General features: G+C 44.1%; 1 protein-coding gene across 2 annotated transcripts in view; it reads right to left on the reverse strand.

The window, feature by feature from the left end:
- The window catches only part of NPNT (nephronectin), a 211,955-nt gene that overhangs the window by 187,489 nt on the left and 8,622 nt on the right, over positions 1-15,844 (reverse strand). For both annotated transcript variants that reach the window (XM_069241282.1, XM_069241273.1), the window contains exon 2: positions 12,073-12,173. In XM_069241282.1, the coding sequence (XP_069097383.1) occupies positions 12,073-12,173 (101 nt within the window). The remainder of the gene's footprint in view (positions 1-12,072; positions 12,174-15,844) is intronic.

The following is a 15,844-nucleotide window of genomic DNA, read 5'->3' on the forward strand; positions in this document are numbered from 1 at the left end:
TAGGAAAGGAAAACAAGTGTTGCATTCACCTGAGAAAACCTTTAATGCCAGCTGCTAACAACGCTGTACAATGCAGAGCTATTTGCTGCTGCCCCGCTGCAGGCGTAGAGCTGCTTAGCAGAGCACTTCCAAAGGGTCTAAAAGGAATGGTTCGTGCCCGAGACTTTATGAGGAGTGATGACTCACGGGGTTAGCAAAGGAGCACAGGCTTTCCTTTGCCCTCTAATCAGTTACAAAGTCAAACTTGTTGGCACTAAATGTCGTTACAGCATGATGGAAACAGACTTGTAGAGATTATGATGCCCCCAGGCAGCAAACGTAACTGCTCTTGAATCTTGCATTCCCAGTGCCAAGTCCATGGCATTGTCGAGCTCTGCTTTTCGCTGTAACTGTAATCTTGTTGGAATCAAGGGGGAGGTGGAAGCATGAGGGGCTGCGCACGAGCTCTACCTATTCACCCATTGGCCTTCCTCTAGCCTTGAAATATTTCCACTACAGCTGCATGCATGCCCTTGCCAGTGCCTCTGCCAGCATGATCTGCAGTCTCTTTAAAAGCATTTCTGCACTTTACACAAAAAGGTATGCCTTCAGGGGAATTAAAGGTATAATGCATTCAGGATTGCCTTAGACGTGTGTCATATGTACAAAAGATGCAGACTTTAGCTGTGTATTTATGCTGGTAAAGTCACCAGGTAAATCATTTCAGTCTTTGTCCGGCGTAGGCATGTGTTGCCACAGCCTTCCCACACAGATTTAGAACTTACGCCCAACTGAAATATATATATGACCGACTAATGTCCAAAATATGTGGTAACATATCTATCCAGCAACTACCTTAAGTGCCTGGATCAGCCGAATAGGCTGTTCTTGTGTGGCAATGTTTCCAGTTTTGTGGCCATCCTGATACAATGAGATCCTTTGATAGTGATTGTCTTGCTCACCTTGGGAGAGAAACTGAAGACACTTGAGTTTTGGTGGGTCCAGAAAGGTTCTGGTTTGTAATGGGCATTCTACAAATATTATAGTCATATAAATCTATTCCCAAAGGAGAACAGGATAAAACCCAAAGCCATGGCCTGAAAATTTTATTTATTTTCATTTTTCTGTAGCGTAGTTTTACCTAAAATGTGACAACACTTCATATATAGCAATGAATACTTACAAGAGTTAAATAATTCTGGGTTTCTCAAGTGGAAGGGATGATAATAGCAGATGCATCTTATGGGATGGTAGAAGACAATATGCAACATCGAGTAAATAAGAGTGCGTTTAGTTGAAATGAAGTTGGAACAAGGCAAGAGGATCTGGTTGTGTCCTGAGAAGAGGTAGGAGGACGCTCTACAAACTGGTTGTGACACCAGTGAAGAATTGTTTTGTGCCCAACATGTTTTCAGTTTTAGGTTTCCAGCTGAATAGTGCCTTTGTTCTATATTACCCTCAGTTCTACAGAGATGGTAAGCAATGCTGCCCTGGTGGTTACCTAAATGGAGAGTCTTGTAAGCCAGACAGCAGATTTAAATTGTATTTTGGCCTGTACCGGGAGCCAATATAATGTGTTTAACACTGGTGAGGTGTGATCGAATTTCCCTTTTATAAATATGAATCTGCAGAAAGTTGTAGAAATAGCCAATGAGCAGAAGAGTGACAGTGATGTAGATAGTGGGACTGACAGCTTGAGAATATTAATGGAGTCATAGATCAGTTCTAGAGTTATTGTGAAAAGGTAAAACTTTGGCTTGCAAGGAAGGCGAGGATTGTCTGGTTTCCAAATTTCTTGCCCACACAGGAGATGTGCTTGATGTTTAACAAGTCAAGGAAGTTCAGAAGGCCTGTCTAAAACTGTGACAAATGGGCCAAAGGCAGTGGCTTTCTAAAAGAGTGAAGCATAGCACTATGTGCAGAAGCAATTGTGACCGACTAAGTGTGGGGCACAGTGACCAGCATTTCAGACAAGAGCTGTGCCTTCATCAAGCTCTGTTCTACACTTTGAGGGATAGGCCTTAAAGAGCAAAGCCTCCAAGGCAGCTCTTGGAATTTACAGCTATCAAGAACTCTTGCAAGGTTATTTGTCACCACTTGTATGCTCATTTAAACTTGACCTAGTTGCACTCACTCTCCACACGGTATAGTAATATAAAATTATGTAAAAGGAAAGTTCTTTTCTAATTCTGGCATAGGACTTTAAGATCACTGCATAGCACTCTTAGATCCAACTAAGCCTGAAAATGTTAGGCCGATTTTACTACTTCCCCTTTGCCTCCAAGGTTGCTGACAAATGTGTAAATCAGTAGCTCTCTAACTTTGAAGCAAAAGTTCTTCTTCATAGGATTCAGTCGGTTTTTTCGCCCTTTGCACAGCACAGAGTCTGGTTATTGCTTGCATGGGGGTCCACCATTCAAATTGTTGATAGGGGCGACACTGAAGCGATGCTGATATATGACCTCAGCGCAGCTTTCAACACCATATTTCACAACCTTTTACTTGAATGGTTGTGTAAGTGTAGCGTTGGCTTTAAAGCTTTGCAGTGGCTAGCTTCTTTTCTGCAGGACTGCACTTTTCAGGTGTCTTTAAAACCTTTTCAATCTCAGGTTTTACCATTAAAGCAGGGGGTGCTTCATGGCTCCCCACTGAGCCCTACATTATTCAATCAGGGGAGAGGATGTGGCATAATGGCCAAAGCTGCTGACTTCAGAGCTGGGGAACCAGGTTCAAGTCTCAGCATTGGTTCAACATCCTGTGATTCTGGGCAAATCACTCAATCTCCCTGTGCCTCCCAAAAATAAATGTGTCCTTGTGTAACGTAACTGGTGCTCATGTAAAGTGTTCCAATACCTTCGGGTTAAGTTTATCCTATGTAAAAAAAAAAAAAAACTACAAAATCTGTACATACGCCCCCTGGCTGATATCATCGAATGGCACATTTTTAACATCATATCGTACGCCGCTGACACGCAGCTGATTATCATCCTGTCGTAGAAGGAACTTGACACAGCGGCCCTGCTAAGGAACTGTTTGTCAGAGGTGGCCAACTGGATGGACTCCAATTGTCTCAAATTGAATGCTGGGGAAACAGAGTCACTTTTCTTATGTAAATAGCCATCAATTTGCTCCTTCACTTGGTGGCCAGACTCGCTCGGTCCTCTACCTCTCCAAGAGCCAAAAGTCTAGAACCTTGGAATATGGTTTGAGGATAAGCTCTCCGTTGACAGTCAGATCCCAGTCTTAGTCGTCAAGTGTTTTGGGATCTCGAAATCTCTCACAGAGGTCCTTGTACTTCTCCCGGAAGCTGCCAGAATGACAGTAGTTCAGGCCTTGGTCGTAGCCAGGCTGGACTACTGCAATGTTCTTTAACTGGGAGTCTCTCAGTCTCGGTTGATGAGACTTCAGAGTGTGAAGATTGCAGCATCCCATCTGCTGTTCAATCTCCCCAGACGGTCCTCTATGAGCTCTGCACTTTTAAAAATGCACTGGCTTCCCCTGAAGGAAAGACTTACCTTTAAAACCATGCGCTATTGCTATACAGTCTTTAAGGACAAGGGTCCCGCTATTTGTACCCTTTTTGTTAAGACCTAAGGGCCAGATGTAGCAAAGGTTTTTCCCCATTCTGTGTCTATGGGAAAAAGTGTTCGTACATATGGCCCTAAGTTCCTACTAGGAGTTTGAGATCTGCTGGGGCCTTGCTGGCATCTATTCCCGCAGTAATGAGAGCACGCATTGGGGGGATGCTCTTTTAATTTTTTTAGCAGCTCAATGATAGAACTCCCTGCCCCTGCAAATAAGACAGGAAAAAAACTGAATTATCTTTTCCCAAAAAGTAAAAAACATGGCTTTTAAGATTTGCTTAATTGTGCTACTCTAGAAGTATGCTAGTTGGTTCGGCTTTTGGGCACTTCCCAGTGCTGGAACGCTTTGTTTCCAATGTAACTATGTGCTCTACAAATGGCTTTATTATTAATATTATTATTAATATGTGGTTACAAACTCAGGTCCTAATCACCCTATTTACATTCCCCATAATCAAAGAATCGGAAACACCTGTAGGAAGGTTGTCTGTTACCGAGACCTAAAGCTACGAGCTGCAGAGTAGACTAGTCAGAACATTTTTAACCCAGCTATTACATTTGAAGGCCCTAAATTCATCACAGATTTCCCCCAGAATGGCCTAGAAAATTCACTGTTTTTTTTTTTTTACAGATGAGAAATTGTGCCATAATACGCTGAATCACTGCTTCATCCATTATTTTACTTTGTTTATGTCTTGGAGACAATTGATTGAATTGGTGTAGCTCGATGACCGCAAATCTGCCATATCTTCCCCCGAGCCTTTCTTGCCTCTCAGCACTGATTGAAGTAGCCACAAAACTCTTATTCCTCTTATATTGTCTGCCCTATGATTTCAGGCAACATATTACTTAATTATTTCGGTTAGTAGCGCTAGATAGTACTTGTATCCTTTTGAGACCCAGACCTGGTTGTCATTTTGTAAAGGGGTTAGTGGTACAACCTATGACTATGCCCCATTGAAACTTAGTATTTGTTGGTAGATGGCAATGTCAACATGGATCTCGATGTGGGACTTTTTTTTTTTTTTATGTTTCACACAAAATTGTCCCTATGTAGCAATTAACTACATTATGTTACACAGTTCTTAGCTGCGACCTTTTATAGAAAACTGTCACATTTGTGGCACTCTGTTGTTGCTACCGTGATCGATATCCTGCGGGGACCTAGGTGAATGAGATGGAATTGGGTACAATTTGATTTTATGTCTACTATATTCAAGGGATGGATTTTCATCTTTTACAACATGAGCTTTTTCCACATCATTTGTAGGAATGTTTCCCGAATGATAAAGACTCCTGTCAGTTATGACGCAGTTCACTTACAGCAGGGTTATCATGTTGGCTTATTTTCGAAATACTTAGGCATCTGCATGGCTTAAGTAATATAATGAAGTCTATCTAATTAAACAAAAACAAAAAAACTTAAGTTCAATATCTGAACCAAACAGAAAATGCCACTGAACTAAAATATTATTTTCCTCCTAGAGTATCTGTAAACCGAAGTAAAAAACGTTAAGCTTTTCTTTTACGAGTCACAGAATGTTATAAAATTCTTAAATGGGATTATTGTAGGGTCCCCCTCCTCTGATCCTATTCCAGTAGGGAGTGTTATATTTCCTTGCTGGCTCTGCCGCGGTCACGCCTCAGCTCGGCAGCAAGGATAAGTGGGTATGTGACAGACTGGCATTATATTAAATCCTGCGCTGAACCGCACCTCGAACAAAGACCCTTATTAAAATCAAACTGGATGTAATACAGGCAGCATCATAAGAATGTGCATCGTCAGATGTATATCAGGAAGGTGTACAGATTGTCTATACTGGGAACTTTTAAAATGTGCTTGTTTTATTTGTGAATTGAATAGTTATGAAATATTTTAACTGACGTTCTCTCTGCACACAAAAAAGCTTTTTGGGACTATTAATAGTAATATAAGATGTGTAAAATTAATTGTTCACGAGGGGTATGTTGTATTCTTAGGAATGTGTTACTGTCACTTAAATACACATCACTGCAAATCGTTATTTATTTGTATTATTATTGGATAAAGCTTTTCAAATATTAGCTGAACCCAAAAAAGCAGCGCTGACATTTCTTTCCTGAGACAGTTACTCTGAGTGACAATGGAGGGAGGGTAGAGCGGGATGTTCCTCCGCATGCACAGTTAGACAAAGCCACTTTCCAGGTACGACTTCATGAATGCTGGGTCTTGAAAGACATCCTTTCTCCGGTATTTCATCCTCCAGGCAGACACCTAGCAGTGTTTGATGGCAATTGGTCCCAAACCGCAGGGCAGGTACGAAGATTTTCTTGCGCTAAACAAAGTGCTTTTTGACCTCCCACGGTTGCAAAAGAAGTCAATATTTGCAGCTTTCAGGGTACAGTCTGGCTCCAGTGGCCCATGGGACGCTGGGCGACTGTATAGGATTGCTGCGATTCCATGCCACAGGACTGCCCTGGACACAAATGCTGTGACAGTGTCTCCTCTAACAGCTACAACACTCAAAGACACAGATTTGCTGAATAACAGGTAATATGGTGACAGCAGGGCAGGTGTCACCTGGAGAGGTCTTACTTTCAGACATCAAGCTTGTTCTTTTGTTAGAAAAAGTCATCAACTGGAAAACATCTGACCATCCTCTTTTTATACAAGTAACTCGTTCTGCTACCGCTTAGTGGGAAGTACCCTGCCCCAGGGTGGCTAGGCCAAACACAGGTCCAACACTGAGGAGTTACAGACCTCGTTCTGTGCGGGCAGATGCTTCAGTCCTCCATAAAGTGGGGCAAGACGAGCCTTGCAAAAAAAAAAAATAATAACCAATAGATATTTCAATGTCTGAGGGCAAATTCCTTAGCAGCAACTCATGAACCTTCCTTGCCTTGCAGTGGTGGCTGCTTAAGAAGGGCAACATTGGCATTCATATAAAGCGTTTCACAGCAAGGCTGATTCAGCTCAATACATTTATTGATCGGATTCAGATTCTGCTCGGGCTCAGTAGAAGATTCCAGAAATATTGACTTACCGAACAATATCTTGTGAGATTTCCTTAGGAGTATTCCGCAGACGATGATGTAAACAACTGTGAGGAGATGACGGTCTTAAGAGTTGATCGTGGCACAGAGGAAAGGCAAATGGCCTTTTGGACTGGGTGGTTGAGCGGGACTGGATCGAGAGAAGATCCCTGCCCTGTATAGCATGAGCTGTGATACTGAATCATTCAGCAAGTCCGAGTCCACACACAAACTGCCTTGACAAACCGTCCACTGCCGGAGCACACAAAACTGCGTGGAAGCACAGTCACACTGACAGCCAGTGCTTGCGTTGTGCGGTGGTTGCTCATGGTGAGCACGGGCACTGACTTTTGGAGGAGCAGGAATTATTTTTCCATCATCCTCAGTCTTTGAACCGGAACAAGAGAGAGATAGAACGGCGAAAAAAGAGAGAAAGCAGCACTGAGAGGATAGGAAAACAGAATGAAAGTAGGGATTAAAAATAATTTAAAAAAAAAAAAAAAAAAAAAAAAGAGGCAAAAGTGGAGGGTGGTGAAAGAAAAAAACATGAGGTGGAATCAAAAACAGGTAGCTGATGGGGCACAAAATCTCTGGGCCCATGAACTGAATATTATTGATATTATAAACTAAGCACTGCTTAAAGCCCTCCTTTGATTCAAGTCCCAGCTCCCGCTTGCATTGGACATGCAGACCTACGCCTTACAACTGCGTGCAGGCCCAGAGCCGGGAAACCTGAGGCCACAGAAGGGAATTCCATTCCTGAGTCTCACTGAGGGCATCCTGCCGGGGCTCACTGCTGTACATAGCTGTCTCCGTCGCCGAGGCTGGTCCAGTCACACTCTCCAGGGCACGGGAAGCCGATGTGAAACACAGTACATGCCATCCGATGAACAGGGTCCCCCTTCAGGGCCTGCAAACCCCTCTTGGTCTCGGGAAACCAAACAGCATGCCAGGGACACTTCAACTTATCCCTGACAACAGACACGGAGACATGTAACCGTCAGGCCGCCAGTAACTTTCCATTTGTAAGCAATTGTTCACAGACGAATATTTGTAACACCATGGAGAGAAGCACGGCCTACCCTCTGGCGGGCTGAAGGGGAAATGTGGCTCCGTAGAAGACAAAACGTGGACACGGAGCAAAGAAAGGGGCCTGTATAAAGCAGTCATTAATAAGGGAGTGAACTGTTCTTTCATCTTGTCATAGCAGACGTATTGCACAGCAGTGACAGCACAAACAGGACTCATTGTGTTTCTTGCATAGAAAGTATCGCACTGAAGGAGGTCAAACCTAATGGGAGGCCTATGTCTTGGCAGATGGACCACCAAGACCACTCGTCAGCCCGCGTTACCACTGCGTTTCTGGATGTGCATGCGTTTTACCTCCTTTCACGGTTTTGCACCCACAGAGAACGGGAGAACCATTCATCTTAGACGCCCCAGCCACCACCACTCCTTGTACCTCTGGAGCCGCACACAGTTCCTTGTTTGGCAGCAGGGAGGGCCAGTAATACTACACTCACCCAGCATGGAGTCACCCAGTATTTGTACAAAGGTGAGGCACTGAGGCTTAAAGCGCTTGCAGCTGGAAGTGCCAGTGGTCCACACCAAAACCATGTTCGGAACCCCATCCTAAGGACATGGCATGGGCCACCTTATGGGCCTGACAATGAAGGTAACCTAGAAGAGACACAGGCTTTGCAGCAACTCCACAGTAAATCTGGGGTAGGTTACATGTTCAGCAGAATGGTGGGAGGGAATGCCTAGAAACAGGGGGTTGATTATTTGTGTAATTTCCCCCCTGCCACTACCAATTATTTGTGTAATTACCCCGCTGCCACTACCAGGTCATAGGCAGGTCAGTCTGTTCAGGCACAACACATTTCGGAACGTATTTGAGCTTCCCCAACAAAGGCCACAATGGAGAGTGTGAACAGAAGAGTAGTGGTGTGCACCAGTTGCCTCCAGTAGAGAAACCTTGCTTTGCAGCCTGTCAGGGTAGTCGCCTGGATCGGCGTTTGTGCTAATTAACCCCTGGCTCAAGGATCTGTTGACAAGAGGTTAGGCCACTGAAAGGCCTTGTTTCTTAAGAGAGCAACTTTGTAGGTCCTGGAATAGAAAGGTGCTGGGTCTACATTGGTTTCTTTGGTCAAGTGTGGTAGGTGACCTTAAACAGAGTCAAGGGACCAGGTGGGTGCTGCCTCAAGTATCCAAAACATTTCTTTTTTTTTTTTTGAGTGGGTGTTCCCCAGTCAAGGTTTGGCTGGACAGATGTGACAGTCACTAAGCAAGTAAAAGCACACAGGAGACTTCTGCAGGTGTACCGTCAGCTTTTACCGTGGGTCCATCGGACAGAAAGGATTTTGATTTTATGAGTTTTCTGCTCAGGCTTGAGTCCTTCTCGGGCTGCTGCTATAGTGCTAGTTGTTGTCTGGGAAGCCACAAATCCTCCTCAGAATGTATTTGAGCACTTGCCACTGTGCATGCTTCCTGCTGGAAGGCCACTGACCGACATGCCACCCTTTCACACCATGGACTACTAGGGCCAGATAATCCAAGGATCATCCATAGGACCAACAGGTGCAGCTCAGACAATTTATGACCTTAATCATCTCTTCTCTCACCGTCATGGTGTGGGTGCACTGTTCCTATGCCTATTAAGACCCTTATAAAGTTTCAAGCTCCAGTGCAAACTAATTTGTATATATAATATGGAACATTTTTGATGAGGCTGCCACATGGGATGCATTAAAGTTGAAGACAATGTTTCCACCTATTTTGTCAGTGGCACTGAGCTACAGCTGTGACGTTGGGTCACCAACTTTAGGAATTTAAGCCAACTTTCATCTAGACTTCTAAAAACTGTACTATGTTGCTGTCACCCCATTCAGCATGCTCCCACCCTGACACTGTAAGCCTAATACATCAACCCGGAGGGCTGACTGGCCTGATTCTACATCTAGTCGTAAATCATTCTCCCTTCTCAGTCCTGTGTAGTGCTAAATATCAGCAATACTTAATCTTGGCTTTCAGCACCCTGTCTTCAGCAAGGACCAGCGGGTATTGCACCTTCACCATCAATAAGCATGCCAACCTGGTCCATCCCTTAGAACGTGTTTAAGAGTAGGGCCATTTGCAGTGACTTGGGTTCCAGGACCCATCACCACATTGTCAACGATAAAAAGAAAATGCTTATGTGTATTTATTCTAATTAAGCAAGATTTCCCCTACTTGGTAAAATGAAAATCGTTTTTTTAATATTTTACTACTAGGAGTGGGAGTGTTCATTTGTAGGTGAACTGTTTGTGTTACTCATCAGTACTGTTTACAGTAATATATGGTATAAGGCCCATACTGTTTCCCAGTGGGCACTCGTCATTTTTTAGGTCATATAAGAGGGGGAGGTAATTAGAAAATTATTGTTTTTTGGATTGCAAAGACATGTATAAATATCTGGCTTGAATTTCTTTGGCATATGGATCATTGGAGGTTCAACTTGAATCATCTGGATTATATTAGATATTTGATTTTAGCCTGTTTTCACATGTGGTCAATTAATTGCAGATGAAGTATGGCATTTGTTGAGTACATAACTAATGAATCCTCATTTCACAATCTATCTGGTACAGCTGTCCACAGATAATGCTTATTTCCTGCACTAGAACAATGCACCCAAAAACAGCAGGGCAAGTGACATTTCAAGTCACTTTCCGTAAAATGTGGCTACTTAGTAAGCGATGGTGTTGAAAGATCACTTCATCATTTCAGTCTGCAAGACTATTTTTTCCCAAAAGCAACCATGTATTAACTTGCGGTGACTTTCTGTGGTGTCTCAGAATGGGAACACTGCACTTTATGAAGGAAGCATCTCTAGAATATACTAAGGATCCACAGGGAAATTTAAAAAAGCAAGGCAATCTCACGGTTAAAAAAAAAAGCTTCGATCTTGAGCAAGCTCATTAAATCAAACTGGCCTAACATTTTCTAGAACAGAAACATCTGCCATGAAAGTCTACACACTGAGCCGACCTGTTGCTGTGCATCAAGCAATTGGACTGAAACAAAGGCAAAAACGCTGTCAATTGGCATGCTCTCATCAGGATTCTGCCACTTCCTAGATTCAGGCGTATCAGTCAAAATCTCTTAATCACTGTCATACGTTATGGACTGTATCTCTTCAAATATGTCAGCATAAGCCAAAGATAGGCATCTCTGAAAAATGTTTAATAAAACCAAATCTATTGCATCCCCTTTGGTACTGTGATGTATTTAATATTCTTTGCGGAGCTTAAAGCTCAAGTTTTGGCTACTATGGCAATCTCAAGACAGCTTTTATGAGATATTGTATCTGAAACATGAGTAAACTATTAAATGGCTTACTTATAACACAGGTTACCTGTTGGATCTGCTTGGTCCATGCGTGCAGAGAGGAAAAGTGTGAGGCATATTAACAAAGAGGTGATGCAACTCAGTCCAGCAAATAATGTTTCTGCATTGCATGTAGCGAGAAAGCAGAACTGTGCCATAGCTATTTAGAAGTTTGGTACAGTTGTGCTCTCTCCCTGCGCTGGCCCACTTGCAGCTGTCATGCACAAAGGCAGTCACCCATGTGCCACATTGCAAAGATGTCTATATCGTACTCAGAATAGTTTTTGTGCAGGAAGATACAATTACTGCACAAAAACTATGCTCCAAAGCATTTTCCACTTTTTATGTGTGCTGTAAAATGCAGGGCACATGCAAAGAGGCAAAACAAAGCAGATGAAAACATTTCTCCTTGTTATACCTGCCTCATGAAGGTGTGGAATTCTGGTGCACATCCTGTTGGACAATTCTTTGATATAGGTTCTGTGTCAAAGCCCATGAGTGGTTGCATGTGGTTGCAGATGAACCACCGATGGAATGCCCTATTGATGCAAAGTAATGCAAGGTAATATATTGCACTGCATTACTTTGGGTTACAAACAGACGCAAATCGTTATTTGCATTGGTTTATAAATCCCAGCAGGCGATTTTGTGTGGGATGCTTTAAAAAAGTAATGCAACCTCTTTGTAAATCTATGCCTCTATGTCTCAAAGCAATTTTTTTACCTAGAAAGCATCAGCACCATACCAAATGCATTGTCCTGACTTCTAGCTTGTGCAGAACATTGTGGCCTAAAATCTATTCCCTGCCATATTTTTAAGTGCTTTGTTAACAGACGGCTCCCCCAGTACTAAATAGCAGTTATTAGGTTGCCTCAAATAAGACACACACCCCGAGTCTTCTACCTCTTCTTCTGCTCTAGGTGGCGAGTGTCCTATGTCACGTTCACCGTGTGGATGCCCCTGCCGCGTGGGACTCTGCGTGAAGCAGGGTACCCGCCCTGACCAGACAATAAGCCACGTGCAAAGCTCTGTTTACCCAATAGGCCCTGCTGCGTTCGCGCGCGCGTGTGTCTACGTGTGTAAAGCCCCGTCTAAGTGGCTACAAGCCCCAAGCGGTGGTGGTACTCACGCTGGCACGAGCCCCATGGCTGCCGCGCCCAACCCCAACAGCAGTCAATCCGGCTTCCATACCGACACAGTCCTGCCGAAGGAGCCATTGGTCTGGGCCACCTGTGAAGACAACATTACGGAAGTTAGAAAAAAATCCAGAAAAAAAGATAACATTTTCAACCGTCCGACTTTCCCAATATTAAAAGAACTAACAACCTTCGCTGGCCTGCCCTTTGATTTCGAGCAAAAAGCTGCACTTATTTTCCCCGTATAGGAGGGCCGCGGTGTCATGCAACAGTGAAGCGTGGGGCTCCGAGGCTTTGTGAGCTAGCCAGCACTGACCCGGGTGACTGACCTCTAGAGCCATCAACCCCTCACCTTTCACTGCCACTGAAACCAATCTGCCCCAGAGGCACCTTCCCTGAAACCGATACTCTCACTCGATGCGGGGCACACTTCCCTGTTATACAGTGCACTCACACCACTGCTTAGTAAGGATCAACACACAAGGAAAAATACAATAAATCTAGACCCCATGACGTGATTTGTTTGAAACGTGTATGTATGCTCTCAGGTTTTTTGTATCCTGCTGCCTAGGCCGGCGAAGCCCCGAGCACAAACTGAAAGGTTTAGTGGGCACAGTGCTTAATTTGTGCTTGTTGTTTCCAGTGCGGAGCACTGATACTTATTTTTGAGGGCCGGCGCCTATTTTTGTGCCTCAAGCATTTACTGGAAGCAAAAGACAAATGTGGGGCAGACGGAGGAAGAGGAAAACGAAAAAGCGTCACAAAGGGAGAAAGCAGAAAGATGCAGAGTGAGCTGAAGGGGCAGGGAGTGGCTTTAAATAAATTGAAGAGTCCCGCGATGGCTTCAGGATTACGCTGCCTCAGTATTCTCTGTGTGCACATTGAAATGCAGCAGCCGTGTGTTTAAGGGGAGGGCTGTGGGCACCAGCACGTTTTTATGTACAAATTAAGCACTGAGTGGGCAAATTTTTTTGGGGAATGAGTGGAATGTCCTGCTGAGGCTAATTCCAATGGGTCTGCGTGCCACTTCCATCCTTAGGAGGGAGGCATGATTTAGTGTGCCAAGGGAACTACGGGTTGTGGTAGTGCAAGGGAGGAAAATTGACCCGTCAGACGGATGAGTCGTGAAATATAGACATAATTGGTTTTCAGAGGGCGCCGACCCCCGGTGTGACTGCGCCTGCTGCACTGCAACTTGCTACACCCCTGGACACCTGTCAGTATAGGCCCCCCTCTTTCCAGGACATGGGTGAAATGCGGCTACGTGACGATGCCCCAAATGAATGAACCATGTATATAGCGCTCAGCTGCTCAACAGGCATCCTGGCGCTAGGTAGTTGAAGATGGAAAGAGGAAGCTTATTACACATTTTAGGAGCCAGGGCAGAGAAAGCCCGTCCACTCACACCCACTGAGTACGCTGCAATCCGAGAACCTGTAGCATAAGCAGGCTAGATCTGCAAGATCTTGAGGGACGATAGGGAACGATTTTATTCTTCAGGTATTTGGGGCCTCTACTGTGGTAGGCTCTAACCGTCAACGTTAAACAAGATGCCTTTACGCACTGGGAGCCAGTGTATGGTCCTCAGATGGGAGGTTCTAGGTCCAAGTCACAAAAGATTGTGAAGAAGTCTAGCTCTGCATCATGCATAACTTGAAGTCGGCGGATCAGATGTCAGTAAGGCCAAGATATGGAATATTAGCATAGTTCAGGTGCGAGGTGATCAAGGCCTGGACAACAGTCCTTCCAATGTGCTCCTGAACTCCTTTGAGAATGTTATTCAGTCTTTTTAGAAGCGCTAAACTAGACCCAGTCACCTCCCTCACCTAAGGGCGAAAAGAAAGACATTTGTTAAGTTTTATGCCAAGATTTCTTGCCACAGACTCTAGGGCAGGGCAAGTCCCTAGTTCAGATGGCCACCAAGCACTTGACCAGGATAGAAAACCAACCCATAAAAAGAAGTAGTTCTGTTTTTCTCTGACAAACTCCAGACAACTTTTCTTCATCCGTTCGGCTACCTTAATTAGGAAGGATTTAAAGGCATCATGCAGCTCACCGCTGACCTCCTGAAAGGAGAACCTGAGCTGGGTGTTGTCTGCATATGACACCACCTTTAGGTCAAAGGCTGTCCGATATTCACCAGAAGAGCCAAACAGACATTAAACAGAGAAGGGTTCAAAGCTGGGCCCTGCGGGACACCATGCCTCAAAGACTTGGTCACAGAGCCGAAAGGTAAATGAGCTTCACCTCTCCAACCTCTTTTGTGTCTTAGACCTTTAGAAAGTTGTCAGTCGCTTGTGGTCTTTTACAGGGGATTGTGGTATGAGAAATTTTCAATTTTAGGCAGCGTTGGGTAGGGCTCTATTAGCGGAAAAGCCAGATATAAAATCTAAAAAAATAAAATAAAATAAAAAGGTATCTCTGGAATTTTGGTATGGTGAAGAATCTTTGCAGGTTAAATTCCGACAGCAACTATCTCTTCATGACCTGCAGCTACAAATACTGGACCTCAGCTGGACCTCAGCAGGGCTGGCTAAGACTTTCATCGCTCTGCTGTTGATAAAGTAAGCCTGTTTGAAAAGCGCTATAGTAACACTCTTTAAGGACTACAAAACTGATGGCTTGGGGTTTATGTTAATCAAACTATTATTATGTGCAAATAAACATTCAGCCACTGTAACAGTGAGGATAACATTTTCACAACGCCTATAAACTGATTGACCACAGTATTAGCACCAAATTAGAGTTTCACCCTAAAGGCCAACTCCACAAAAACGTGTGAAAGCAAGGACCACACCCAACTCAGCTAGTCACCTGCTTTCAGGTCATTAATGCACAGCATGGTAGTGAAGCATAGGTCATGACATGGGCAGGTGAAGGGACGGAGAGTATTAGATGAGGGAGAAGACATTCACAATACAAGACATGACAGGGCCACTGGAATTATGTGGTAGGACAGAACTTAATTATGCAGCAAGGTTGAATAAATTATACAGCAACAAAAACATTATGTCATCTAATACAGCACATTTTGTTGCAGTATTACTTCACTACTTTTGTCATTTTTATATATGTTAATTGTCTGGGTAAAGGTTTCACCTCATTAGAATCAGTTTCTTATTTAAATACAGCAATCAACAACTGAAAGGTGACCAGATAACCTTTGCAAATGACCAGCCACTGCCCGCAACACGTGTGGCATTTCATTTAGTAACTTTTTATCCATAATTATGTGGAAAAAAAACTCAGTGGATGAAAAAGGACATAATTACAGAGGCTCTCAATGTGAGTAAGTTCCATAGGGCTGGGGGAATCGATTGATCGTATACAAGTGTTATGAGAGGGGGTGACCACCGCACCATGCAGGCAGTCACTTACATTATGAGCATGTTAACTTAGCAGGCGTTCTGGAGTGGCTCTGAGTTGGAGATAGGATTTGAAAGAAGTCTTTAAACATTGAGTGGAGGGACATGAGACCAGCCGAGAGGATGATCCCGTCAGTAACCCCAGCAGGTAGGATGAGTGTCAGTGGAAGAAGCAGTGGGGGGGCTTAGTAACAAATAGAAGGTGAACGCCAGCAGAACACATGGATCAAACAGGAGACTGCTGGGAGATTAAGTCAGCAAGGCAGCCTACTCCCTGTCTTAAATCACTGTAATAACCATTTTGAGGAGCTAGACATAGGGTCTGGTGCTGGCATAAGCCAACCTCCTTGTCACCGCTAATGGGAGACGGAATGGTGGCGTCAGCGACTATGAAGCACAC

Source organism: Pleurodeles waltl, chromosome 1_2, assembly GCF_031143425.1.
Source record: "Pleurodeles waltl isolate 20211129_DDA chromosome 1_2, aPleWal1.hap1.20221129, whole genome shotgun sequence".
Classification (NCBI taxonomy): domain Eukaryota; kingdom Metazoa; phylum Chordata; class Amphibia; order Caudata; family Salamandridae; genus Pleurodeles; species Pleurodeles waltl.